Genomic DNA, 25,578 nt, shown 5'->3' on the forward strand with positions numbered 1-25,578 from the left:
AATGTGGCAAGCAATACCTAATGTGTTTTAGTAATTTTAAATAAAGGAGAGAGCGGGCTTTTGGCCAAGCGCAATCACGTGAGATCAGGTGACCAGTACGACCTTGAACATCGTCTTCTTCAGCCAGCTCACAACCGCATTGAATGATATCATCAAAATCGAATCTGTACAATTCCATCCTGACTCCGCACCCACGGCATCCCCGTCACTCGTTGAAGGCCCAAAAGATAGTATCACTCCCTCCCCACCAAAACTCCTCTCTCAAACAACCCCACCACAACCACCACACCTCTCCCTACATCCCTGACCGCAGTAGAAGAAAACCCATACTCCCCACCCACATACAGGTCCCTCGCCCTCCCCCCATCCCACTCAGCGACCCAGCTCGGACTCCGCGGCCTCGCCTCCGCATCCGTCGAATGGTCGGCACGCTTGCTCCACTGCATCGCCTTCTCCACGGACGGCGGATGCGGATGTCCTGCTACGAGCAGCCGGCCCTGGGCGTCGATGCGCAGGTTGTCGGGCGCGAAGCGCGTCTTGATGACGCGCTTCAGCTCTAGTTTGATCTTTCCGTCAGAAGGGCAATGGACGTCGTAGAAGTACACCCCAGGTCTACTCGACGACGCGACAGCCAAGCTCGTCTCGTTCATCATCGCGATGCCGTTTGGCAGCGGCAATCTCGCCAGCTGTGTCGCGCTCACGGCGTCTGGGGCTGAGATGTCGAGATGTGTGATGCTCCCGATTGGGAGGGCGAGGTAGGCTTCTACTGTAGAGAGGAACGGCCACTTGCGGATCGAGAAGTAGTGGTCGTTTGTGATAAGGAGCGAGGTCGCTGAGAGGGCAGTGAGGGCGTTGGGGGTGTGGATGAGGGGGTGTGTCAGGGTGCGGACGTGGTGGAGGCTGCCAGTATTACCGTCGGTGTAGGAGAAGACTTCGATGGCGGGCCCGGAGGAGCGGTGGTTTACGACGAAGAAGGTGCTAGACGGAGCGCGGTAGGTGATGCCAAGGGGGTGGAAATCCAAGGGGTCGGGGAAGTTAGACAAGGGGAGCCGGACGACGGTATTTGGGTTGGAGGCGTAGTCGAATTTGTAGATTCCGCCGGCGTCTGAAGGATCCGTAATCCTAGACGTGCCCTGTGATAGTTCATCAGTTGCGGCTTTGCAGATATTGTACTCCATCTGAGATGGCAGATGACTACCGACCATGATAGTATCCCAGTGATCTCTGGTTGGATCACAGCTCAGAAATGCGATTCCTCGACTCTCATCCATGACCACATCTTCACAGTTCTTGACTTCATCCCGGAATTTGATCTCCGCTGACGCGAAGGCGGAGATGTTGGGCAACTTCTCGGGCGCATTGTCAAGAATGAGCTTGAAACCCTGATAGCGGTCGTATAGATACGGAAAGGCGAGAGAAAACACGAGAATGGCCTATGCATGTCACAGACGTTGTCAGTCGAGTCGGTGTTTGATGTATCTGAGGGCTGGAGCCGGGATCACCCACAAGGCCCGCTCCCAGTCTGCCGTCCAGAGCCATGACGGCGTCTCCACTACGTGACGCCAGAAAGGCTTGTTTCGACGACGCTTTCCAGTTCTACTCGCTTAGAGCATCAAGCGGAGTCTGTTTGCCAAACACGCTCGTCACGTAGATCTTGGAGAGTGCAGGAACTCCCCGCAATCTGACAGTCTTACCCCGTGATCTGAGAGATCTGGGCACGCTCTCACGTCCCCCTCGCGGCCCTCTCAAAGGGTTCAGCAGACTCTATGCTATTCCGGCCGTTTACCCGCGCCTGGTTGAATTACTTCACTTTGACACTAGAGAGACAGTTAGCACTTGTCCACAAAACAATACGGGAAATAGATGGACTCACTTCAGAGCACTGGGCAGAAATCACATTGCGTCAACATCACTTTCTGGCCATCGCAATGCTATGTTTTACTTGGACAGTCAGATTCCCCTTGTCCGTACCAGTTCTAAGTTGGTTGTTAAGCGCATGCCGGAAGGCTGATGCCTGACAAGGCCTTCCACCACCCGGCGTCAGAGTTTGCCGTCCCTTGCGGACTGTAGCCGTCCCGCTCTACACACTCCAACCTGATGCCCAACATGCCAAAACCTCGGAGCCAATCCTTGTCCAAAATCATCACAAGATTAGACCTTGAATGAGCAAGCCAGTCGCTGAATTGCAGTTGTTACTACCCCACAGCTACTCAAGCATCAGCGCAACCGAAGCAAGCTCCTTCTTCACAATCTCATCATTTGGCAAATACACCTCCGCAGTCCTTAGCAGCCTCCTCGCCTCCGCCTCATCCCCCAGCATCTTCCACGCGACGCCCGTCCTGTAGTAAATCTTGCCCAACTCCTTCGCCGCCGCAAACCCCCGCATAGGCTCGACCGCCTCGCCGCGATAGTCCTCCATCAGGTTGATGGAACGCATGCCCCAGAATTTCACTTCCTCCCAATCTTCCAGTTTCATGTAGGCGAGAAGCGTGTTGGCGACCAGCTTTACCCGCAGGATCAGCCGCACCATCTGCGCGTACTGGCCCGCGAATGTGCCCGCTGTGATCTCCCGCTCGAAGTACGGCCCGGCCCAGACGGCGCGACGGCGGCCCTCAACGACGATGTGCATCGCCGTGAACGCCTGCTCGTACAGCGTGATCGCTTCCCTGTACCGCTGTGCCTGGAGCGCCGCGTTCCCCGCATCCTTCAGCTTCGTCGCTTCCTCTAGACACTTCTCCGGCGGGCTATGCGGCACCGCCATCGCGGCCCGCAAAGCGCGCTCTACATCCCCATCCCATTCCCCCAACACCCTCGTCTCCAAGAGCCCCTTGACCGCCCCAAACGGCTCGAGCAGCTTCTCCTGCACCCTCTTCACGACCCCCTTCCTCAGCCTCAGCGTGAGCCTCAACCGCTCATTCAGCCCCGGATAGCTCAGATCCGAGTAAAACCACATGCTCGCAAACCTGCCAATATCCCCCGCCAGCAGGACCAGCTTATGCACCTCCTCCGCCTCTCCCTCCACCGCCTCGCCGCTCTCCGCAAACTCCGGCGCATCGATCCGCACAGCCAGCACCGCGTCCCAGTATCTGGCCCATTTGGTCGCGCGCAAGCCAGACGCGACGATCGGTACGCGGTGCTCGTGCGCGACGTGCGTTTCGGCTTCCCAGGGCGTTTCGAGGACGACGAAGTGGTTCAGCCGGGTGAAGACGGTGCGGGCCTCGGTGTAGATCTGGTGGTTGGTGAGGAAGACGGTCAGGCTGTAGCGGTAGCGGACGTAGTCGTCGTGGAGGACGCGGCGGGCGGTGGCGGGCGAGAGGAGGTGGGTGTAGATTTGCTCGCGGATTTCGAGGGGGAGGGCTAGGAGAGGGGATGGGGTGGCCATGGTGGGCGTAGAGGCTGTAGCTGTGGATGCTGGGCTTGTTGCTGCGGGTGGTGAGAGTGCGATGGAGGTGTTGCGCGGGGGGAAAAGCCGATGCCCCGCGGGTCGGCTGCAGGAGACGCCGAGGCCGGCGGTGTGGCGTTCTCGTTGTGGTTCGCGACTGAGGATTTCAACATTGCACGTATCCGGCAGGTCGACAAGGCCGCGACGGGCTAAAAGTAGATAGATGGAGTTCGTTCCTCGATTTCGTGGGCTGGTAAACGGGAGGCGGAGACTCGTGTATACACAGAGGCCCCGCCCACGAGCAGCTAGCTCTTCAATCAAGTTACTTGGCCTCATATTTCGACAGTATTGAACATAAACCCAGGACAAAGCTTTAGAGCGACAGCCATAAAAAGTCTGCAGGCTGGGCGGATCGCGAACATGGAGTACCTCGAACTGTACTCCAGACCCCATCTGAATGGCCAGGATTCAATTTCGGCATGCGACATGCTGCAATGGATACAAGCAGACCGTGGAGTCGCTCAGAGAATCACTTCGCTCCGCTACGAGGATCACCGACACAAGAAGCTCAGTCCGGACCATGCCTCGAAGCTACAGGCCATCACAAAAAATCCAGAGCTCTTCCAGCCAGCAGGTCAATTAGATCACGTTCGGCCACTTGTTAATAAGTTGCTCCAAGAGGGCTCGAGCGAAGACGGCGATCTCCTGGCGTTGACAGTTCTCCTCCTGCTGCTTCCCAACCTCGAGTCATTGAAGCTCTCCACCTACGCGTATGGTTACAACTTGGACATCATTGACAAAATGGTGCTTGGCATCAGCCAGTCCCACAGGACTGCACCACCAGACCGCCCACTGCAAAAGCTCTCTCATGTCACATTCGAAGCCCTGGAAATGGGCACGCTCCCCATCCAACATCTCCTGTCCTTTTCCGCAATCCCATCAGTACGGAAGCTTAGCGGCGACTGCATCACCGCTGATGCCTTCGCATGGCGCCTCGGTGACCTCGATTCCAGCGCCGAGGAAGTCGAGTTCAAGAGCTCATTCATCGATGCCGAGAGTCTGCAGGCCATCCTTCCACATCTACCAGGGCTACGAATTTTCAAGTATGAGCATGGGCCTACTGTATTGAACGAAACGAGCCGTTTCGAGCCCTCGGAGTTCTTCGATGTGATGGCGAGCTGCCTGGCGAACAGCATCCGAGACGTCAAATTCACCTTTTCCATGCCTGAAGATGCACATTTCCCGCGTCTTGGGTCGGCGTTCCTCGGCTTCAAAGAGCTGCGGAAACTAGACACCCACGTCGAGTTCCTGCGCGATGCGGTACCGGACGGTGTGACAGACGACTCAGACGAAGACGAGGCGCTAGAGTCAGGCTTCCACAGCGTAGACAGCGATAAAGAAGATGAGGATAGGCTGCTACCCCTCGTAGCTATCCTTCCGCCGTCTTTGGAATTGCTGAGGTTGAAGGTGGGTCCTCCATACATGGGCGAGGAAGTCGAGGCGCTGTTCGAGGACTTCCCAGCGCTCAAGGAGACCAAATTGCCGCGACTCCGCCAGATTAGCATGACGTATATCGACATTGATGTCGCGACGGAGATTAGGGAGATGTGCGCCGAGGTGGGCGTTAAGGTGTGCTTCCGTAGCTGAGCACCGAGGTGTCGGGAGGTCGCTGGGAGATTCTCGAATGTTTTGTGTGCAGCCTCTAATCACGGCATTGTTGTCACAGGCGCGGCATGGCTTCATGTGAGGTATCGCACGCCAGTCATACAGCCAGGGCCAAGGTGGACTGTAGAGGCTGCAAGTGGAGGCCTTGCTGCCAAACCTCAGCGATAGCGGCTTGTCTGAGTTCGCCGCAGTCTCCGCAGGATCTTGTTTGAGCAACTAATATGCGAGATGGCTAAAATGCTGAGCGACATGTTAACCTGAGTGATTGAATACGGCGAGTTGCCCAGCCGCCCTCCTGCGACAGATCCAGGCCAGCAGCCTCTGTGACGACAATCGGGCAGCCGGAATGGATGGAAAGCTTCTAAGAAGGGGTGAAACTGATTGTGCGAGACAAAGTTCTCCGATGGCACGGAACATGCGATGGCCGCATTGGAACTCCCAAGGGGTTTGGCCTAATTATGCACTTAGAAACTGTGTTAGAATGTCAGGCGTGGGGGAGGAAATGCTAATAATCGTGATTCACGCTTCAACGATCTACACATTCAAGCCCTCCAGCGTCTAGATGTGTTGGGCATCAAGGTCATCTGGAACTGAACGAATCCTCCCGCACCAGGGATCGAGGTTGATCAACGTGCGTCGCCATCTGTGGGGTAGGATACTAACTCCAAACGCGTCATGAGGGAAGAGGGCGCTTGAGGTGACATTGAAAAGGATATGTTTAATAGTACAGTACTGCATTATAAAGTGCACAGAGTCTAACATCTGCCCAGCTCGCTTAAGTAGAGTTCTTAAGATGTTGAAGTTCTTTGAATTTCGAAGCTCGGCCTGCGGAACTGATGGGCGAATCGTCAGGACACATCAGATGCCGGCCTGATACAAAGCGTGCAAACGCTGACATAAGCGCCGCCCTGCATTAGGGTGCTTCCAACTGGATATCAGAAACGCCGGTCTGGGCGCCGGAAGGGCTTGCTTCTTCTTTCTCTTTATACTTGCGAGTACTCCCCAAGCCCCCTCCTAACATGAGAACTTTCGCTAACAATACTCACAGACCTTGTTGGGATCACCGTGATCAAGACGACGGTCGATCAATCAGAACACCCTGCATTGCACAGCGCGGCGGTGGTCTGGTTTGAATCTCCTTCGGGGGCTTCACTGGCGCAATTTTTGCTGGTCCGCCGACTTTTCATTGACGGCTTCGCCTTGCGCGAGGCGTTGGAGAAGAGAGACGACGCTGCTGTGCATCCTGATTTGCGTGTGCTTTGACTGAATGAAGTGCTTGATTGTGAACTAAATGTCTCTACACCATTGGGAGTCAGTCTACGAATACCTTCATCGGCTGCGCCGCAGTATGGTTGCGCAGATGGACACTACATCACATGGCTGAGAGAGGATAGAGTTTGTCCATCAGGCGATCTTGATTATCAAAACTATCAAGCTCTTTCGCGTCTGAAGCTACTCATGTCAGACTTGTGTCCAACTTGAGTGAAGCCTCCATTATTTAGCACGAAGCCCTCTCGTTCAAGATAGTCAGCTCTCGGTCGACATGGGATGCCGGACCAGGGTTTCCGTTGACAATCGCCCCTCACCAACGACGAGCGGATGCCTAGATCAGCCGACCGATGCATTGAATACAAGGCAGCGATACAGACGATTATATCCGCCTGCGGATTGCAAGTGGCACACGGTACAACATCGTATCATCGCAGAGATGCTGACCACTCGGGTCGGTCTCTGAGGATGCCGGGATAAGTGAAAACGTGCCTGAGGCGCGAAACGACGTACGATGAGTGGGCCGACAGGGTTGACGTCGGAAGTTGCTGGAGCCGACCGCTGCAGGAACAGGAACTCGCCTCACCGCCCGACGAATCCCCAGCAGAATTTCTTGGGGAAAACACCGCGACCAACGCCTCGATAAGTCCAATCGCCCCGCTCACGCTCGTTCACCTCCCTCACTCTCTCGACTCCGTGTTTTCCGCTTTCCGCGCTCCGCAATACCCACCATGGGCCTCCTCGCGACAGTTGCCGGGCCCATCGCCGAGCGCGCCGCCAACACCTCCACCGCCGCCCTCATCGCCTCGTCCGTCGTCTCCTTCGTCGTTCTCGCGGTCGTGCTCAACGTACTGAGCCAGCTCCTCTTCAAGAACCCGAACGAGCCACCAATTGTCTTCCACTGGGTGCCCTTCGTCGGCAGCACCGTCACCTACGGCATCGACCCCTACAAGTTCTTCTTCGACTGCCGGAGGAAGGTGAGTAAGAGAGCGTATACAATGTGTTTCAGGGCTGACAAGGTTGCAGTATGGCGACGTCTTCACATTCATCCTCCTGGGCAAGAAGACCACGGTCTGCCTGGGCACAAAAGGCAACGACTTTATCCTCAACGGAAAGCTCAAGGATGTCAACGCGGAGGAGATCTACAGCCCGCTAACTACGCCCGTCTTTGGCAAGGATGTGGTGTACGACTGCCCGAACTCGAAGCTAATGGAGCAGAAAAAGGTGAGAACACCTTCCCACCAACATTACAACACCCGCTGACCGCCCCAGTTCGTCAAGTTCGGCCTCACATTCGACGCCCTCCGCTCCTACGTCCGCCTCATCTCCGACGAAGTAGATGACTACATCAAAAAGTCCCCCACCTTCAAGGGCCAGCACGGCACGGTCAACGTGCCCCAAACCATGGCGGAAATCACCATCTTCACCGCCTCGCGCTCGCTGCAAGGCAAGGAAGTGCGCGACAAGTTCGACTCGTCCTTCGCAGACCTCTACCACGACCTCGACATGGGCTTCACCCCAATAAACTTCATGCTGCCCTGGGCGCCCCTCCCGCACAACCGTAAGCGCGACGCAGCTAACCGCAAGATGGCGGAGACGTACATGGAGATCATCCGCGCGCGGCGGGCCGAGGGCGCGAAGAGGGATTCCGAGGATATGATCTGGAATCTCATGAGCAGCACGTATAAGGACGGCACGCCTGTGCCGGACAACGAGGTCGCAAACATGATGATCGCGCTGCTGATGGCGGGGCAGCATTCCTCTTCCTCGACCTCTAGCTGGATAGTGCTGCGGCTCGCCTCCCGTCCGGACATCCTCGAGGAGCTGTACCAGGAACAACTCGCAGTCCTCGGCGCAGACCTGCCACCCCTCACCTACGAAGACCTGAACCGCCTGCCCCTGAACGACCAGGTGGTTAAGGAGACACTCCGTATCCACGCCCCGATCCACAGCATCATGCGCAAGGTCAAGCGGCCCATGCATGTCGAAGGGACGCCGTATACGATTCCAACGACGCATGTCTTGCTCGCCAGCCCCGGGGTTACGAGTCTGGACAGCACACATTTTCCGAACCCGACGCTGTGGGACCCGCACAGGTGGGATGAGGGCGCCGCGAACGCCGGGCGCTCCGGCCCCACGGCCAACGGCACGGCTCACACCACCGGCAACGGCGACGAAGCCCCCGAAGACGAGGAAAAGATCGACTACGGCTACGGCCTCGTCTCAAAGGGCACCAACTCCCCGTACCTCCCCTTCGGCGCCGGACGCCATAGATGTATCGGCGAGCAGTTCGCCTACGTCCAGCTCGGGACTATCATCGCGTGCCTGGTGCGGAAGTTTAAGTTCAGAAATAGGGAGGGCGAGGAGGGACGGGTTGTCGGGACGGATTATTCGAGTTTGTTTAGTCAGCCGATGAGGCCGGCGCATGTGGTGTGGGAACGGCGGTAACGCACTGCAACTGAAGGGGGCGAATGCCTGGGAAAGGGGAGGGATGGTTCTGGTGTGAGCGAGACGATCAGGAGTGCCGTGCGACGTGTAGATGAGAGCAGAGTAGACGGCGTCGGAGGGTAATCAGCATGCTTGTTTAGTTGCTACGGGTTGCGCCTTTGCGTGGCCTGCGGAGGTTCGGTTTGATCTATGCAGGTTCATGTCATAATGTCTCATCACAGGCACCACATTTGGATGTGAACACCCACGCGTCCGTGAACAACGAGACGCCTCAGAGACGGCAGCTTTTTACCCACACCTCCACCTGACGCGGCACGTCAAGCGGGAAAAATGCCTCACGGCGACAGCGGCCCACCGCTCATTCGCCGTCAACTCCACAAAGGTATTCACATCCAGCCGCCGAAGTAAGTTTAAAGAGTGAACAATAGGACGGCAAGCCTTGAGTCAGCTATCCAGACTGTGCCGTAGAGTATCATAATGATCGTAAAGGGATCTTTGTTGTTAATGCAGCCCTGGGGTTCTAGTTTCGCGGTGAGGCTTTTTTCCTGCTCGACGTGCGCGGGGGGCTGGGTTGAGATGAGCTGGGAACCGACGACCAGCTATCGAAGTAGCTATCTTGATATTCTCGAAGCTTCGTTTTTGATGATATACAGTGTGGCATCGGTAGGGGGATTGGTGGCGGTGACGCTTTTACTGGCGCCCGCGTGGGAGTCTGCCATCTTCCAGCGTTCACGAAGATAGGTAGATGCTCCAAGACCTCGTCGTCGGCAAAAGTTACCCTCTCGAGCTCAGCCCAGAACGGGCTGAACTCAGCCGCACCGAAACCCAGATCTGCCCCTCGAGCGTTCGGCAGCGAGACGTTCTAATTCAAAGTCACTGTTTCCGACTCGGTTCCAAGTTGCAGAGCACAAGTCCCTTTATCGACGCTCCGCGCGACCAGTTTCGCCGATTTCCAGCATCACCAGCCAAGCGATCCCTCAGGCCAGGATGGATCCACTGACGATCCTAGGAACCGTTGCTGGCCTGACTAGGACCTGCGTTGGCGTTGCGCAGTCACTAAACAACGTCCGCATCAAATACGTCCAGGCCAGCGCCACTCTTTCAGCGGTGTCGGCCGAATGCACCATCCTCTCCACTGCGCTATGTCAACTTGGGCAGATCATCCAGCGCGATCCCGCAGGCTTCGCGTTACGTCTGGGTGCAGATGATGGCCAGCAAGCTGTGCCGCTAGACACGGCGCTGCAGAGCGCACTCGAAGGCTGTGCTCTGACTTTGGCCGCGCTCGACGCAACGGTGAAGAAGTATGATGCTAAAAGAACATCAGGCCTGTTGCCGTGGAAATCTAAAGCCAAGTATATATGGAATGAAGAAGAGATTAAAGACCTTCTGCAGACTGTGCGGGGACTGCATCAGGCGCTTGGGTTTCTGTTGACGGTTTTGCAAACGTAAGCCCTCTGAGTGCTTCGCGCGCCAGCTTACATTTTGTTGCTAACGGCTGCTTGGCAGAAACTCCATGTCGGACGTGAAGCAGATGCTGCACGACAATATGGCTGTTATTCAGACTATAGTCCGTCGATCTAATACGATAAGGCAGTCGTACGCAGCGAGCACAATCAGCGGCACGGGCACGGAATTCGCTTTCGACGACCAGGTCGTGAACTCTAGCGCTTACAGGAGAGCGTTTCAGTCTTTTGTAAAGCGGAGTGATGCCGATTCCAACAGGGATGTTATAAGCAAGAACACCATGAAGATTAGCCATGAGCACAGATTAGACCCAGAAGCGGAGAGAAGCTCCTCCATCGAAGACGTCACCGATGAGACGCTGGTCAACTCTGATACTGCAGCGGCTCCGTCACTATTATCTGAAGCTGGTTCAACAGCCACTCCTCCTCCTCTGGAAAGAACCAAGATAGACAGCGAACCAGCTCAGCGGATACCACGGAAGCCGGTGCAGAAGACGCCCATCACTCAAGCTCAATTGGGGTTCAACAAGCTATTGCTTGGTGCCGTGGAAAGTGGGGACACGATGCTAGTCAAGAGCTTTCTCGACAAAGGCGCCGACATCGAAACTGCTAACGAAGAAGGGAAGCGACCACTACACCTAGCCGCCCTCAAAGGGCACTCCAAAGTGGTCCAGTATCTGTTGCAGAACGGAGCCGACAGAGAGTCAACGTGCAACATCGGGGACAATGCGCTGCACTTGGCTTCGTCAAGGGGCGACTCTGTGTCAGTGTCCTCTCTGCTGGATGGAGGAGCCCAAGTCAATTCTCATGGGCAAAACCAGTTCACAGCTCTTCATTTCGCTGCAAAGGGAGGCCACTTGGGTATCGTCCGGATGCTGCTGGCACATGGAGCTGATGTAGAAGCTCTGGCCAATCTCGATGAACGGCCACTGCACACAGCCGCAGAGAACAGGCAGAGCAATGTCGTGGCAGAGTTGATCTCAAAAGGCAAGGCCAACCTCGAAGCTCAGAACAAAAACGACAACCGGCCGCTGAACATGGCAGCCATCGGTGGCGATCTGAACACCGTGAAAGTCTTGGTCAATGCGGGTGCAAACATAGAAGGAATTGGTTGTATTGGATGGCGGCCACTTCATCACAGCGCAGGGAACAACCACCCTTTGATCGCCTCGTATCTGCTCGAGAAAGGTGCGGACATTGCAGCTCGTGCCGCGAATGGAGACAGCCCGCTTCACAGTGCGGCCCTGAACGGCTGCGCGGCAGCCATGGAGTTGCTACTCAAGAACGGTGCGAGCATTGAAGCAGCGAATGATGCCGCCGGAGAAACTCCACTCCACATCGCTGCGAACTGCGGGCACAAGGCAGCAGTGGAGTTGTTGCTGAACGCAGGGGCCGACATCGAAGGCCGAACCAAGTATGGTAACCGACCACTAAATTTAGCGGCCTTTGGAGGAAGAACGGCGGCAATAGAAGCACTCATCAAGCATGGCGCGGATATTGGGGGCAGTGGCTGCATTGGCTGGTATCCGCTCCATCATGCCGCCGGAAATGGACGTTTACAAGCTTTGAGGACCTTGTTAAAGCATGGCGCGGACAAGGAAGCAGAATCGAACGACGCAACTCGTCCGCTTCACGTTGCTGCTAAGCTTGGCTGTGCCAACACGCTCGAGGAGCTAATCAAGTGTGGAGCTAGCATTGAGGCAACGGACAGCAAAGGCTGGCAGCCAATCCATCATGCCGCTGCGAATGGTGTTCTAAAGTCATTGCAGCTCCTCCTCCAACATGGAGCAGACAAGGATGCGCAGTCTGATGATGGAAGCCGTCCTCTTCACATTGCCGCAGAGAAAGGTCACACTTCCATTCTTGAGGCACTTATCTCTGCCGGAGCGGAGTTGCATTGTGAAGGACCACAGGGATACCAGCCTCACCACTACGCCGCTGGACAGCGTCAGCAGTCCGCCCTATCTCTTCTCCTAAGCAAAGGTGCAGATTGCAACGCCGTGACCGCTACTGGAGACCTTCCATTACATATCGCAGCACAAAACGACTGCGTCGACAACCTACGTCTGCTTTTAAAAGCCGGCGCTGGCCAAGACATGCCCAACACCCACTCGAACCGCGCAATAAACCTCGCCGCGTTAAGCGGCAGTCTTGCTAGCGTGAAAGCGCTTGTGGGAGCAGGCGCCGATATCAACACGGCCGGCTGCGTCGGCTGGCGCCCTCTCCACCACGCGGCTGGCAACAACCGCATGAACGTCCTGGAGTTCTTACTAGAACAGGGCGCGGACGTACACGCTGAAGCCCACAACCGTGACACCGCGCTTCACGTGGCTGCGAGTTACGGGTTCTTGAACGTTGCCAAGAGGCTTTTGGATGCGGGGGCGAGCGTCGACGCCGTCCAGGGCGATGGGTGGGGTCCGTTGCATTGCGCTGCTCAGAAAGGCAGTATCCCGATCGTGGAGCTGCTGTTGGAGAATGGAGCGGCTAAGCTTGCAGAGGATAGTAACGGACGAACGCCCTTGGAGATTGCCGTCTCGAACGGGCAGACAGCTGTTGTGGATTTGTTAACTGTGTGAGGCTGTCGGACTTTTGAGCAAGTGGAAGGGCGTTATAGTCGGGTGCAAGATGTGCGGTTGTTTTGGAAACGAACTTCATCCACGCCCCCCTCCCCCGATTGTTAAAGGCTAACATCACATTTTGCACAACGTTGTCATGCTTAAAGCACATATTAGTATTAAAAGATTCAGTACAGCTGTAGCTATTCAACAGTTAAAAAGTATGAGTATTCGCACACGTAGTTCCAGAGGGGCCATTGGGCTGACGTTCTTGAAGGTATGGCGATTCAGAACCACCTACTCACAGTGATGCCAAAAGTTCTTTAGACTCGATCTAACCCTGAATCGATCTATCTATCCGAATCGAACAGAAACCGCCGGACTCGTAAACTACCGGACTTACAACTCACTCCTAAATCACCGGAATCTGCTAGTTCCACCACGTGTTTAAAGGTCTTTACTCTAGCCATCCTACCTCTAGATATAGCTTGCACATGTTTCTATAGCAGTATACTATGAAGGATTACGCCTATTTATGACATCCCTAAGCTGCCTGAAGAGCTATATGTTTTTCGGTGTCCGACAACTTCTGTCACCCAGGTGACCAGCTCGGATCGGCTACAGAAGCGGATGTATCGAAAGCGCATACAGGAATTTAGATTTTAATAACCACTCTCTCCCATTCCCCGTCTACAAGATTTGTCATTGTGGACACAACTTACTCTTCCTGCCCTTGGCCCTTGATTCTTCGGAGTGGTAGATTCTGAGACTACAATTCACCTGGACCACGCTAAAAGCTTGGCTGACCAACTCTAAATTCACCTAACCAAATCAAACCTCAGCTTACCAACTCCAAAGCCTTGAATAAATTTATATACTCCAAGACGTGAGTGGGTCGCAATTGATTGGAGATAGGCTCTCTATACTCTTACACTTACGGCTAACTCTAACCACCTAGCTCTAACTGTTAACCACTAACTATTAACTACTAATCCTAATTATTTGAATCATGTTTCAAACACGTTCACAATATAGCTTAGTAGATTATAATTCAAACATGTTCACAACATATAGATTAAATTATGTTATGAATATATTTACACATAATATATTATAAACGTGTTTGATTAAGCTTATTCCAAACATGTTTGAGACATAATCTATTACTAACAAGCATAATATCTTATCGATAAAAAGCTCGGATGACTAAATAAACGGTGAGCTGACCAACGGAGCTTCAAACCGAGCTCGGCCGACTAACTACAAGGATTCTTGCATTAGCGCTTGGTCAGCCGAGCTTTTAGCTTGGTCCAGGTGAATTGTGTCCTGGTAGATTCTGCCCCACCGATTGGCTGATTTGACTCGCTAGCGCATCAATCGATTGGTGCGAGATTGCCAAGATCGCTTGAAGCTCTCCACCGCCCATTAACCTGTCGACGACATGAGCGTCAGCTCCAACATTACCCAGAATCTCGTCTATACTCGTCCACCTCTACCCGGCAGGACATCGAGCGACGCCTGCCACCTTGGAGTGACGGTCGTGGACGAATCGAGTTCGCAGGACCCGTTCAATCTTGTCGCGTGGCCGATGACGAACCTTTGGTTCGGTTCCCAAAGTACCATGGAACGGTTAAGAGTCATATCATGATCTGTGAAAGCTCTCAACATATAATCCCTTCTCCTTCCACTAGAATATACCTGTGACCTTGCAGAATTTCTTCTCTTACCTCCCACTTTGCCCTCTCTCTCTCTATCGCACAATTTCGGTGAAACTCAATGGATGAGATGGCGAAACACCAACGCTTTGAGAACATGCAGAGACTCATGCTTTCTCCAGCAGGTATGCGAGTGCGCCCGCTTATTTGCTTCCAGTAACTCACTGTACTCTAGTGGACAAACTGCCGTTTCTGGAACGCCTTCAAGAAGTCGCAGGCGATGAGGCGGCCGAATTCATTCACTGGCGTACCATAAATCCTCGTCGTTCCGCAGCTCCTCAGCCAGCCGATATCATGTCGATCCTTCATACTGCGGACTTCCGCCAGTCCCAACCGGCACGTAAGCTGGCCCTGGAGTCCGCCCAACATGTTATCGAAATGCCACTGGCGAAAGACGATTCTTTCGAGTACATCATCTCAACGCGCGACGACGAGATGCTGGAGCTTCAGCCCTCACTCCAATCTGGAACTAATAAATATAACTCCCACTTCTTGATCAGAGAACTCGAGACCTCTTTGCCGCCCTCCACCGCTGATCCGGAGCCTGAGCCGCCGCTGCCGAGGTTCGTCATTCAGCTTGGGCATCTCTACTTCAAGGATCTGGCGGGCGAGATGCCGGATTACTTGCAGAGATCCAGCTTTGTCGCTATGATCGACCCCACGACGCCGCGGAAGTCGCTGTGGCTCTTTCACGACTACCACCCGTGGACCGAGATGGGTGATCGGATTAACATGAGCCCTGGACACGACCGTTGGGATGTGTTTCCGGATGTGGAGTTGGAATTTGATGCTGCCCAGCTTATCCCTGACGTGCGTGATTGGAACGAGGGATTGACGATGAAGACGCTAGAGGATTGCGTCCGGATAACATGTCGGATTGTGAAGCCTGTAGTAAGAGTCGCCAGAACTGTGGATGTGGATGAAGCACTTGCTGAGGGATGGGGGAACTAAATAGGAGCGTCTGAATAAAAGTGTCTTGTATGCACGACTGTTTTCGCACATCGATCAAGAGATAGCACCAGCCGTGGAACATGTAAGCGGCTCAAATGCGCACTCTACGAATATGGCTCTCGGCTGCTTTATAAGACAGGATATGCCATGTGGCTTAAACAGCCGAGAGCCACATTCGTAGAAGCCTCCCGCGTTTGGAAGTGAGACCCGTGTAAGCGGGTGCGAAAATGCCATCCTATCACTCAGTTCTCCATTACTCACAAACGCTTCGATCAAGCTGACATGGAGATGGTGATGATAATCTCTCATTAGGACAAGAAAACCTATAGAGTGCTTGCTTCATCACATATATTGATCCTACATTGACTATGCAATACACTTTGTCTACTCGAAAAGCATTCATCAGGTTGTGGATTCGTCGACGTAGATGGTTAGAGTGGAGAACTAGTCGGTGACGCTCAGGAGCAGAGGATTGAGATCGACTTATTGCAGCCGAGTATAGTACAAAAGCTCCCAGGACGCCCACACCAGATCTTTGCCTCTTGTTTCAGTCACCATCAATTAGATCCCGCAGTATCTCCTCCGCATGTCTAAAGAAAATGGTGAAGTGGGTGTCGCCAGGATATTCCTTTAGTACCGCGTTTGGTAAGCGTTCCGCCATGTACCTTCCCATTTGGAGCGGCGTATGCTCGTCCTCCGTGCCATACCACAATAACACCCTGTTGGAAACCACATCTCGCAAGTCGTAACCCCACGGCTTGGCGAGCAACTTCGCCTCCATAGCGTAGCCTTCCGAACCGGGCTTGAACGCTTCCCTAAGGATTTCGACGGAAAGTTCGCGTACTTCCTTATCCTCAAACACAGCTCGATCTTTTGCTTTGAGCTTCAGCACGAAATCGTCCCATCCGAGTTTCGCGAAAACCTCACGGTCTGGATTCTGCGCAGCAGGCACCAACTTCCAGTTAGCTTCCAGACGAGCAATCCCAGGCACCCGCGCCAGGAAGTTCCACGCAAGCCTCCTCGAGAGAGATATGCCTGCGTATCCGGCCTCCCGGGGGCCGAGACCTGCCACGACGCCTATAGCACGGAGCGTTTCTCGCGGCAGCACTTTTGCGCATGCAAGCGCGTACGGCCCTCCGCCCGATCCGCCCATGACATGATACCGCTTCAGCCCGAGATGGTGAGCCAGCTGGTGCACGTCCGCGGGCCAGTCCAGGAGTCTCCGACGCGGCTGGAAAGAGGAGAGGCCCATGCCAGGGCGGTCCGGGGCGATGATGCGAGCGTTTAGCTTCTGGGCCGCGCTGTCCCAGTCTCCGCCTTCAAGGCGCGAGCCGGGGAGGCCGTGAAAGAAAAAGACGGGTGTGCCGGTTGACGAGCCATACTCGGCGAAGCCAAGAGTGCGACCGTCGGGGAGGCTGAGCGTCTGGCTCTCCCGTGATGCAGTTGATAAGGTCCGAATTGTAAATGTATGTTGTAAAGTAATCCACCCTGACCTTCGGACTCCTACTGATACAAAATTACATCCCCACGCAGCCATTGCCGCGTTCTTGCCGCCCGCACAACGCCTTTCCAGCGGCAGACAATCAACACTACGCGGTCAAACTGTTAGCCGGACAATTTCAGGCTTCTACAGTGCCTTGGTCTGTGAAGGTTGAACATTTTGAGCTGCTGGGGTGTACATCTACGCCGCAGCGGTTGTTCTTCTTACGGCCGGAAGGGGTACTCGTCACGTGAACGGCTCTTAATTGCATGAACTATACTATTATATTGTAACGATAGAACTACATTTATACCTAGTTCCCCTATCGGAATCGCTTCGTCCAAGAGCAATCCTGTTATTGCGTACGATATTTAAGGTTGAATAACATCGCTGAAGCTGTCTGATCGCTAGCTCGAAATTGAACGAGGTTCCGGCGGCAATAGTGATTGGATCGGGATCGAACTGTTTGCATCACGCTGCATTTGAGCAAAAACGAGGGCATGAACAAGACTACACACAATTCTGCCACTAAAGCAAAGAACAGATACAGACTTCAGCCGAGGCGCCCTGATTGTGGCGTTCACTTCTGTGCCAGTACTGATTGTGATTGACGCTGCAACCCTCCGAAACCCCCAAAGTCTGGCACTTTTTGCGGCCACGGAATTCTGTTCTTGGTCTCCTCAAGCTCCCTCTTAGTCTTTTCAAGCTCAGCCTTGACCTTTGTATAGTCGGCGCAGTTCTTTGCACACTCCGTCCGGCTCTTTTCCAGCTCAACCTGAGCATTCCTGAGTTCCGCCGCGGTCTTTTCGAGTTCGACTTTGGTCTTACCGAGCTCGGTCTTAGTCTCGTGGAGCTCGGTCCCAGTGTTGTCCAGCTCGATACAGGTCCGGCTAAGCTTCGCCACGGTATCCCTAAGCTCGGTCCTACCCTCGTCCAGCTGCTCCTCGTACCGAAACACCACATGCTCCAGCAAGTCTCCGGGAAGGTCGTTGTTATCGCAGATCGCGGCGGGGAAATCGGGGCAATATGTGTAAACAATGTCTTGGATATGCGATGCAGCGGCTTTGACAGCCCTCTGTCGCAAAGCACATGTCTTGTCGGGTATTCTCTTGTGAATGTGCTGAAGAACGCTGAGAAACTCTTTTGAATCCCAGGCGTAGGCAGTGAGTAAATCGTCGAACTTGCTGGTTGCAAGTTTCTGCAGTGGCGGTATGTCGTAGTAATTTGCTATGGCGTAAACGTCCACATTATTGATGAGAACTGCAGCCATGCCGCCCATCTCGTTCGGTGCATTTGCGCAGATGGTGACATCAGAAGACCCCGCCTTCAGGGCGGAAGGTCCTTCAGTCGAAGGCGTAGTGGATTCTGCATGGAGCTGGACAGAGTCGTGGCTCCCCCTTGCTTTCTCTGGAGCTCAGAAATCAATGTTAGCCAGTCCGGGATATGTGAGCGTTGAACAAATGCGGCCCGAGTGCTTCTTCCACGTGAGAGATTCTGATACCGATAACTCAATCGGCATCTTTGAAAATGAAACCAGACGCACCATCAGGGGCTACCGAATTAGCTGTTCCGTCGCCTGTCAGGAAGACCATCGGGGTGGCGCTTCTAGCATCGTCGTAGTCGAGCGTATAGAAGTACTGGAGCATGCGCTCAAGAGCTGCTGCGCTAAACTCGTCCACCGCGATGACACGTGTGTCAGCCTCCTACTCACACACATCAATTACTGAACTTGACAGACGACGTGCAAGCTTGCCGTACCTGGGACTTTCCCTGCCCCTCTCGCAACATGCGCCGGATGACAGGCGACCGCGGGCAGATGATAGCGCGATGAGCTGGGAAGCCGCGGCCGTCACAGGCAAACCGGATGTCTGCATACAAGCCGGATAGCAGGAGCATCTGCATGCCCTCACGAAGAGCTTTTTGATGATCATCTGCTATGGCGACTCAGCTTTGAAACTATCCCAAGTCATCACAATCGGCTTTACTTAGTGCTACTATATCAAGCGAAGCCACGATGAGAGGACCCAAACTTGAATTATGTGAGCTGTATCCGTGGACGAGTACTTAAAAAGCGATGGAGCCGTCCTGAGCAACAAACGAGGGTGATGAGATTGGAAAGACTGACCGGCCGTCCGTGACAGTGCCTGAGGTTGACGCTGAATAAAATTACCGGGTACCTACCTAGGTACGTACTAGTCTCAGCACACGGACTCCGGCAATTTTCAAGGGACCTCCTAAAAGTAGACGGCGGGCTTGGCTCACCAAACTGGCGCTCGCGGACCCGCCACGGACTTTTTGAATCGCCCCTATTCCACTCAGACGGGTTGATCCGCTCCGGCGCAAAATCGGAATGCCCCGCACGCTCCATAGATGCGCACCTCTTACAAGCAGAAAGCAGTTCACCCGATGCTATGCAAGCGTCTGATGAAGCGATAGTCCGCTCCAATTCTGATGACTATAACCGTGACAGTTCTTCTCCAGCATCTCTGAAGAGCACCAGGAGTTCTATACCACTTGGATCCGGCTCAACAGGTCGCTTTGAGGAGCACGAACCATTTAAAGAAGTCCGACCTAACCTAGCCCCGTTATGCGAGTCCATCGGTTCAGAAACACCAGATGAGATCCAGCGGATGAAAGGCGGCAGCTTCAACAGGTCGTAGGGCTTAACTTTCGTCGGAACAAGTCCTACGTGCATAGGATACCGCGTGCCGGTCTGGATAAGGATGAGATCGACGACTTCGAAAAACCAGCTGGCTATCGCACAGTTCTTTGGTACAGGTCTGCCTATTCCGACCACCATTGCGTACGACGCGGCCAGTGGAAACGCGATCTCGCGTCAATACACCATCCAGACACGCATCAGGGGCAGCTATCTCGACGGCTTATACGATGGCCTTCTTGTTGAGGACGATTACGTATGACATCCCTCGTTGCTGCTATGATTGTGAGAGTAGAGCAAATCACCTTGCCGAAAGCTGTTCCGTATCGATAGGCAGTCAAGACCCAAGCTAGTATCCAACCAGTCAGTCAAGGAGATTCTTAACTCGTTGATTGATGCTCAACTCGTGCGCTGTAATGTCGAACTTTCAGAGATGATGGGGAAATGGAGGACACTACGCGGGATCATGCTCGGGATAGACAGTATGAGAATACTCATGAATCGGATGCGGTCTTGTGGCATTGGAATTTCGCAGCGTGGAACATCATGGTGGACCTCACAGGAGATGGCCTTTGGGAGATTACTGGCGTCCTAGACTGGGACGACGTTCTCTCTATACCACGCGTGCTGTCCAGGAAATTACCCGCTTTGCTGTGGCACATTGAAGACGAGCCATCGGCTTGAAGCGGCGATTTAGACTCTCTAGAGCAGCAGCGACCTCTGTCCGAAGAAGAGCTGATTATTAAGCAGCATCTCGGTAAAGTCGTGGAAGAGCTATTGTCACGCTATTGCAACCAAACCAGATGGCCCAAGACGCAACTCGACAGCTTCTGTAGTGGCGGTACAGAGCGCAGCAGGAACGAGTGCCCAAGTAGCTGCGAACTCGACAACTTCAGTTCCACTCCTTCCAGCCTCCTATCGTACCCTAGAGGACAACATAGGACTTCCGAGACATGACATTCTCACTTACCTGAGTCATGAGCTCAATGTTGAAAGACTCAACAATGTTCACAGTTGGTTGAGGATCGTTGGCCGACCGATGCCCCCACGCGCATTGCATCGGCAAAAGATGATGTCTCGCGAAATTGTTATCACGGAGCAGCTGGATCTGCATCTGGTGTGGTCCGAAAAGCAAATCTTTGTCAAGCCTGTCCCGCGTTTCCTCCTGGATGTCGGGTTCTGGGAGGACCATTTGCTGTGCAAGGCTGGTGGCAACTGCAAAGGACCGCAGTTTCCGGTGGAAGAACAGAAAGGGAAGGATTCTTCGACTTGTGATCGATGTCAGCTCTATAGATGCGCACTGGGATTCTTGCTATCATACGCCGCGCTTGTCTCATATGAGAGCGACTACGACATCGCTCAGCAGGAACGTCTTCTCCCAAGAGAGGTTACATGGACCCTCTGGGTTTCTCTAGTCGAACAACTACTCGACCACCGCAATCTCACGAACATCAATAAACGCTACGTATATGGCGAACTGCGCTTAAGCCGACTCAATCAGATATACCGTTTCCGAGAGGGCAGGCTCATTCGCGGTTATCTATACCGCTACAACCAGTATAGTGTCTTTTTTCGGGCCAACTTTAGACAACTCATCACAACTTTTGCATATATCACTATTGTGCTGTCAGCTATGCAGGTTGGTCTCGCTACGACTAAGCTGCAAGATAATGAGCGATTCCAGCAAGCCGCTTATGGATTCACTGTCTTCTCAATTCTTGCTCCTCTCATCGCCCTTGGGATCGCTGCTTCTCTTTTTGTTTTGCTGCTCGTCGCAAACCTCATCGCGACGCTACTGTACCGCAAGCAAAGGTTTCCATCGTCTGAGCAGATGCATCCAAAATCTCGAGTGTGATAAAGATCTTTGAATCCTACCGGCTCAGGTTGTTACAACAGCGTTAGTTTGATTGGTCGCATGTAACCGAGAGGCATAAACTTTGACCTATAGCACAAGCACTACGCTTTATAGTTTCTCGGGCTAGTGATGATGAATTTACTTCCCCGGTCCTTACTCTTCTTTTTTGAGTCTTGGACAGGATCTACTCCGTTAAGTGTGCCGTCTAAGGGCCACCCAAAAAGTCCGTTGCCGCATCTATGCTCCAGCTTTGTTCAATACCAGATTCACGTTCGAATTGGACTCATGATGGTGTTGATCGTAGGCAGCTAGACCCATTTCGTGTAATAGAAAGCAACAGATGTTGAGCAGTTTAGCTCTTCAGTGCATCGGTCGCCTAAGGTATCCTTGATCTGTGGATTTTGCTTTAGGGCTATCGATTCCTAGGGCTACGGAAGCTTTCAATTGCGGCAACGGACTTTTTAGATGGCCCTTGCCAGTGGCGCAGCGCATCGAAGAACGTGCGGAGAGGGTGCCCCGCTAGACAGGGTGGGCTCCCTAGCCGGCTCTCGCCAGGGCTTTGCAAGGCTGTGCATGTATCAGGTTAGCCGATGCGGCTGAGGCGTTCATGATAGCCGACCTTGAGGTGACTTACCGCTCACCCTCCGGCGCTGTGCCATGGCCGCGTCTTCTAGTGCGGTAGACTAGCACGACCTACTAGCATGGCTTTCACGACTTCTTCTATAGAGTTCGCCATTGCACTTTTATTGGGGCTGCCCGTTGTCTTTTTCGCTAGTCACTATGTCAACCGAGCTGCTCGTCGGAACAGCAGCCGACGCCAGAGGGGAGTCAAAGTACTTGCGCACGGCGCCAATGCCGAGAAGATCGAAGTGGAGTAAGAGGAAGCATTACTGTATTGCATGGTACACTTCCGCTAACGCACGGCGTGATTAAACAGCATCGTCGCCGTCCACGGCCTCGGAGCGCATCCCGAGTTCACTTGGACAACCAAAATCGATCCACAACAATGTTCGGACAGAACCAATGCTGGCCGGTGTGCTCACGTGCCCTGTCGTAGCAACTGGCTAGTGGACTTCCTCCCTACCGACTTCCCCGAAGCCGAGATCATGACGTTCGGTTACAATGCGGATTGGTTTGGCAAAGGTACTAGCGCAACCGCGTATGAGAGCGGATGCTTTCTTTTGCGCGAGCTCAAGGAAATTAGGGGAAGACACAAGGTCCGATAATCATATGGCTTGAGAAAGGCGCTTGCTTACATGTCGGCAAGCAGTCTCGACCCCTACTGTTTGTTGGACACAGTTTCGGTGGTCTTGTCGTAAAGGAGGTAAGTTCGCAAAGTTATGCAATGCTCTGTCCACGTGAAGGAGGCTAAATGCTATATCCAGGCACTTGTCCAGGCGAGCATTGAGCAGGACTACAGAGACATTGGAGACGCTACCTGTGGCATCATCTTCCTCGGGACGCCTCATCAAGGCTCCGGCGTTTCAGCCATTGGGGCGCTTGTTGCCTGGCTCACAACAGCACTTTTCGGCTCAGACATGACGCAGCTTGTATACCTTCAGAAGCACGGTAAAGAGCTTGCGAACCTGCAAGCACGGTTCGCAAAGAGTATTGTGGAAGGAATCAAGATGTTCTCTTTCTACGAGACACTACCAACTTGCTTCCACCAGATCTCACTCGGACTTGTGCGTTAACACCTGGCCTTGCACTGTCTTTCCCCTCCTCACATGCATAGGTTGTCAACAGAGACTCTGCTGGCCTGGTCGGAGACAGCATCTCAGTCGACAAAGATCATTCGGGTATGAACAAATGCATTGACAGAGAGGATCCGCTGTACAAAGACATTTGTCGCGCGATCCAGGGGATACTCGACAACGTCAGATCTGGGAAGAAAGGTCAGTGCGCCTTGACTAGCCGTACTCACTCCGACGCCGCTTACGAGAACCTTCGAACACAATAGCCGCTATATCGGTATCAGAGCAGCAGGCGCCCATATGTACGTCATCCAGAATTCTGCTTGACGTAACGTCGTAGACCGGCACTAATACATGATCGGCTAGTCATGATCCCGTACACAAGCAATCGGGATTTCGTAGGCCGTGAAGGAATCCTGGAGAAGTTAAAGAAACATCTCGCGCCTAGCCATCAACATCCCAGAGGAATGTCTCAAACGAGGATTGCGATTCACGGTCTAGGTGGTGTGGGGTAAGTTTGATTCTTGCTCCGTGGATTGAGAAAGTTCATGCTAAGTCGCGCTCAGGAAGACTCAGATCGCCATCGAATATGCATACTGGCTTCACAAGGAGCATCCAGAAGTCTCTATGTTCTGGGTCCATGCCAGCGATTCCGTACGATTCCACCAAGCGCTGTCCCAAATCGCGTCAGAATGCCAGGTTCCAGGAAGGGAAGGTGGAGGTGACGTATCAAAACTGGTGAAGGACTGGCTTGAAAGAAAGGACTGCCGACCATGGCTCATGATAATTGACAACGCCGACGACGCAGAAATATTCTTTGGATACAACAGAGAAGGATCTCAGAGCTCCACGGCCATCCGTCGGAACGCACATGCCGCTTACCTTGGAAGTTACATTCCCGAATGCTCACATGGAGCTGTCCTTGTAACAACTAGGAACAAACAGGTTGGAGTCGACTTGACGAGGAGCCCTGGGGTGATTGAAGTGGAGATGATGAACCAGGCAGAGGCCATCAGCCTTGTACGAACAAGGCTGGGAGATGACCACCAGGACAATGAGTTGATGGCTGATCTTGTGAACGAGCTGGAAAAGATCCCTCTTGCGCTGGCACAGGCCGCTGCGTTCATTCAAAAAAACTCATCTTCCATAGCGGAATACCTCGAAATTCTGAAAGAAAATGACAATGCGCGAGTGGAGCTATTAAGCCAGCCATTCCAAGCGTTGGGAAGAGACACAGAGGTCTCACACGCAGTAACAGCCACTTGGATGGTCTCCTTCAAACAGATCCGGGACCAAAATCCGCATGCGAGTAATCTCCTGTCACTCATGGCTTTTTTCAATCGACAGGACATCCCTAAGGCATATCTCTCTGACCGAGGAGAAAGCACATTAAATACGGAAAATGGACTGGGTATCCTCAAAGCTTTCTCTCTTATCACTGCAGGCAAAGGGACTCAGAGTTTCGACATGCATCGCTTGGTCCAGCTGGTAGTGCGGAAATGGCTGCTGACTGAGGATGAAGATCAACGATGGGCGGAGACAGCGCTACGGATAGTGTCCCGTCTGTACCCAAGTGCATTGTTGTACGGGAATTGGGAAACTTGTGCCGCCTATCTGCCGCATGTTTACACTATCCTTAGTTTCGCAGAGCTTTCTGAGGAAGCAGAAGACGACAGGGTGTGTCTTCTTCACGAGACAGCAGGATATCTCTCCAGGCAAGGACAACTAAGGCAAGCTGAAGAGTTCAACATGCAAGTAGTAGAGGCGAGGAAGAGGGTGCTAGGTTCTGAGCATCTAGACACGCTTATAAGCATGAATAACCTAGCGGTAATATACGCAGATCAAGGACGGTTGCAAGAGGCAGAAGAGCTAAACGTGCAAGTGGTAGAGGCAAGGAAGAGGGTGCTAGGTGCTAAGCATCCAAAAACGCTTACGAGCATGAACAACCTAGCGTTAATATATAGGGATCAAGGACGGTTGCAAGAGGCAGAAGAGCTAGGGGTGCAAGTGGCGGAGGCAAGTAAGAGGGTGCTAGGTGCTGAACATCCAGACACGCTTATAAGCATGAGCCTCCTAGCGTCAACATATCAGGACCAAGGACGGTTGAAAGAGGCAGAAGAGCTAAGGGTGCAAGTGGTAGAGGCGAGCAAAAGGGTGCTCGGTGCTGAGCATCCAGACACGCTTATAAGCATAAGCAATTTAGCATGGGTATACTGGGATCAGGGGCGGTCAGAGGAGGCTACAGTTCTGCTGTCAGACGCTGTCGAGCTTTCGCGCGTATCTCTCGGTCCTGATCATCCTAAGACTCAGAAGCGTCAGGCATGGCTAGCGGATTGGCAGCGCGAATCTTTGGAGAAGTCTTCGGAAAGATCTCCGTACATGGGACGGTGGGGTTTTAACGAGTCTGCATCTGAAGGCGCTGTGGTTCAGGGATCATGACAG

General features: G+C 53.5%; 10 protein-coding genes across 10 annotated transcripts; 6 read left to right on the top strand and 4 right to left on the bottom strand.

Moving 5' to 3' along the window:
- Window positions 1-233: 233 nt before the first annotated feature.
- On the bottom strand, window positions 234-1,539 carry W97_05013 (uncharacterized protein; the record flags this gene model as incomplete). The annotated part of the gene is made up of 2 exons (XM_007782901.1): window positions 234-1,433; window positions 1,507-1,539. The coding sequence occupies 2 exons, from the start codon at window positions 1,537-1,539 to the stop codon at window positions 234-236; spliced, it is 1,233 nt and encodes a 410-aa protein (XP_007781091.1).
- Window positions 1,540-2,206: 667 nt separating this feature from the next.
- W97_05014 (uncharacterized protein) lies at window positions 2,207-3,382 on the bottom strand (the record flags this gene model as incomplete). Its single annotated transcript, XM_007782902.1, has 1 exon — window positions 2,207-3,382. One exon carries the CDS (start codon window positions 3,380-3,382, stop codon window positions 2,207-2,209), a length of 1,176 nt encoding a protein of 391 aa, XP_007781092.1.
- Window positions 3,383-3,802: 420 nt separating this feature from the next.
- W97_05015 (uncharacterized protein) lies at window positions 3,803-5,029 on the top strand (the record flags this gene model as incomplete). The annotated part of the gene is made up of 1 exon (XM_007782903.1): window positions 3,803-5,029. The coding sequence occupies one exon, from the start codon at window positions 3,803-3,805 to the stop codon at window positions 5,027-5,029; it is 1,227 nt and encodes a 408-aa protein (XP_007781093.1).
- Window positions 5,030-7,047: 2,018 nt separating this feature from the next.
- W97_05016 (eburicol 14-alpha-demethylase) lies at window positions 7,048-8,764 on the top strand (the record flags this gene model as incomplete). Its single annotated transcript, XM_007782904.1, has 3 exons — window positions 7,048-7,293; window positions 7,343-7,540; window positions 7,589-8,764. The coding sequence occupies 3 exons, from the start codon at window positions 7,048-7,050 to the stop codon at window positions 8,762-8,764; spliced, it is 1,620 nt and encodes a 539-aa protein (XP_007781094.1).
- A 987-nt stretch (window positions 8,765-9,751) lies between these two features.
- On the top strand, window positions 9,752-12,803 carry W97_05017 (uncharacterized protein; the record flags this gene model as incomplete). The annotated part of the gene is made up of 2 exons (XM_007782905.1): window positions 9,752-10,209; window positions 10,271-12,803. 2 exons carry the CDS (start codon window positions 9,752-9,754, stop codon window positions 12,801-12,803), a joined length of 2,991 nt encoding a protein of 996 aa, XP_007781095.1.
- A 1,988-nt stretch (window positions 12,804-14,791) lies between these two features.
- Window positions 14,792-15,448, top strand: W97_05018 (uncharacterized protein; the record flags this gene model as incomplete). The annotated part of the gene is made up of 1 exon (XM_007782906.1): window positions 14,792-15,448. The coding sequence occupies one exon, from the start codon at window positions 14,792-14,794 to the stop codon at window positions 15,446-15,448; it is 657 nt and encodes a 218-aa protein (XP_007781096.1).
- Window positions 15,449-15,995: 547 nt separating this feature from the next.
- On the bottom strand, window positions 15,996-16,985 carry W97_05019 (uncharacterized protein; the record flags this gene model as incomplete). Its single annotated transcript, XM_007782907.1, has 2 exons — window positions 15,996-16,936; window positions 16,970-16,985. 2 exons carry the CDS (start codon window positions 16,983-16,985, stop codon window positions 15,996-15,998), a joined length of 957 nt encoding a protein of 318 aa, XP_007781097.1.
- A 523-nt stretch (window positions 16,986-17,508) lies between these two features.
- On the bottom strand, window positions 17,509-18,207 carry W97_05020 (uncharacterized protein; the record flags this gene model as incomplete). The annotated part of the gene is made up of 1 exon (XM_007782908.1): window positions 17,509-18,207. One exon carries the CDS (start codon window positions 18,205-18,207, stop codon window positions 17,509-17,511), a length of 699 nt encoding a protein of 232 aa, XP_007781098.1.
- Window positions 18,208-22,143: 3,936 nt separating this feature from the next.
- W97_05021 (uncharacterized protein) lies at window positions 22,144-23,402 on the top strand (the record flags this gene model as incomplete). Its single annotated transcript, XM_007782909.1, has 5 exons — window positions 22,144-22,316; window positions 22,380-22,659; window positions 22,713-22,766; window positions 22,828-23,127; window positions 23,178-23,402. The coding sequence occupies 5 exons, from the start codon at window positions 22,144-22,146 to the stop codon at window positions 23,400-23,402; spliced, it is 1,032 nt and encodes a 343-aa protein (XP_007781099.1).
- A 201-nt stretch (window positions 23,403-23,603) lies between these two features.
- Window positions 23,604-25,575, top strand: W97_05022 (uncharacterized protein; the record flags this gene model as incomplete). Its single annotated transcript, XM_007782910.1, has 2 exons — window positions 23,604-23,647; window positions 23,703-25,575. 2 exons carry the CDS (start codon window positions 23,604-23,606, stop codon window positions 25,573-25,575), a joined length of 1,917 nt encoding a protein of 638 aa, XP_007781100.1.
- Window positions 25,576-25,578: the final 3 nt, after the last annotated feature.

This window comes from Coniosporium apollinis (assembly GCF_000281105.1).
Source record: "Coniosporium apollinis CBS 100218 chromosome Unknown supercont1.23, whole genome shotgun sequence".
NCBI classification, from domain to species: Eukaryota; Fungi; Ascomycota; class Dothideomycetes; genus Coniosporium; species Coniosporium apollinis.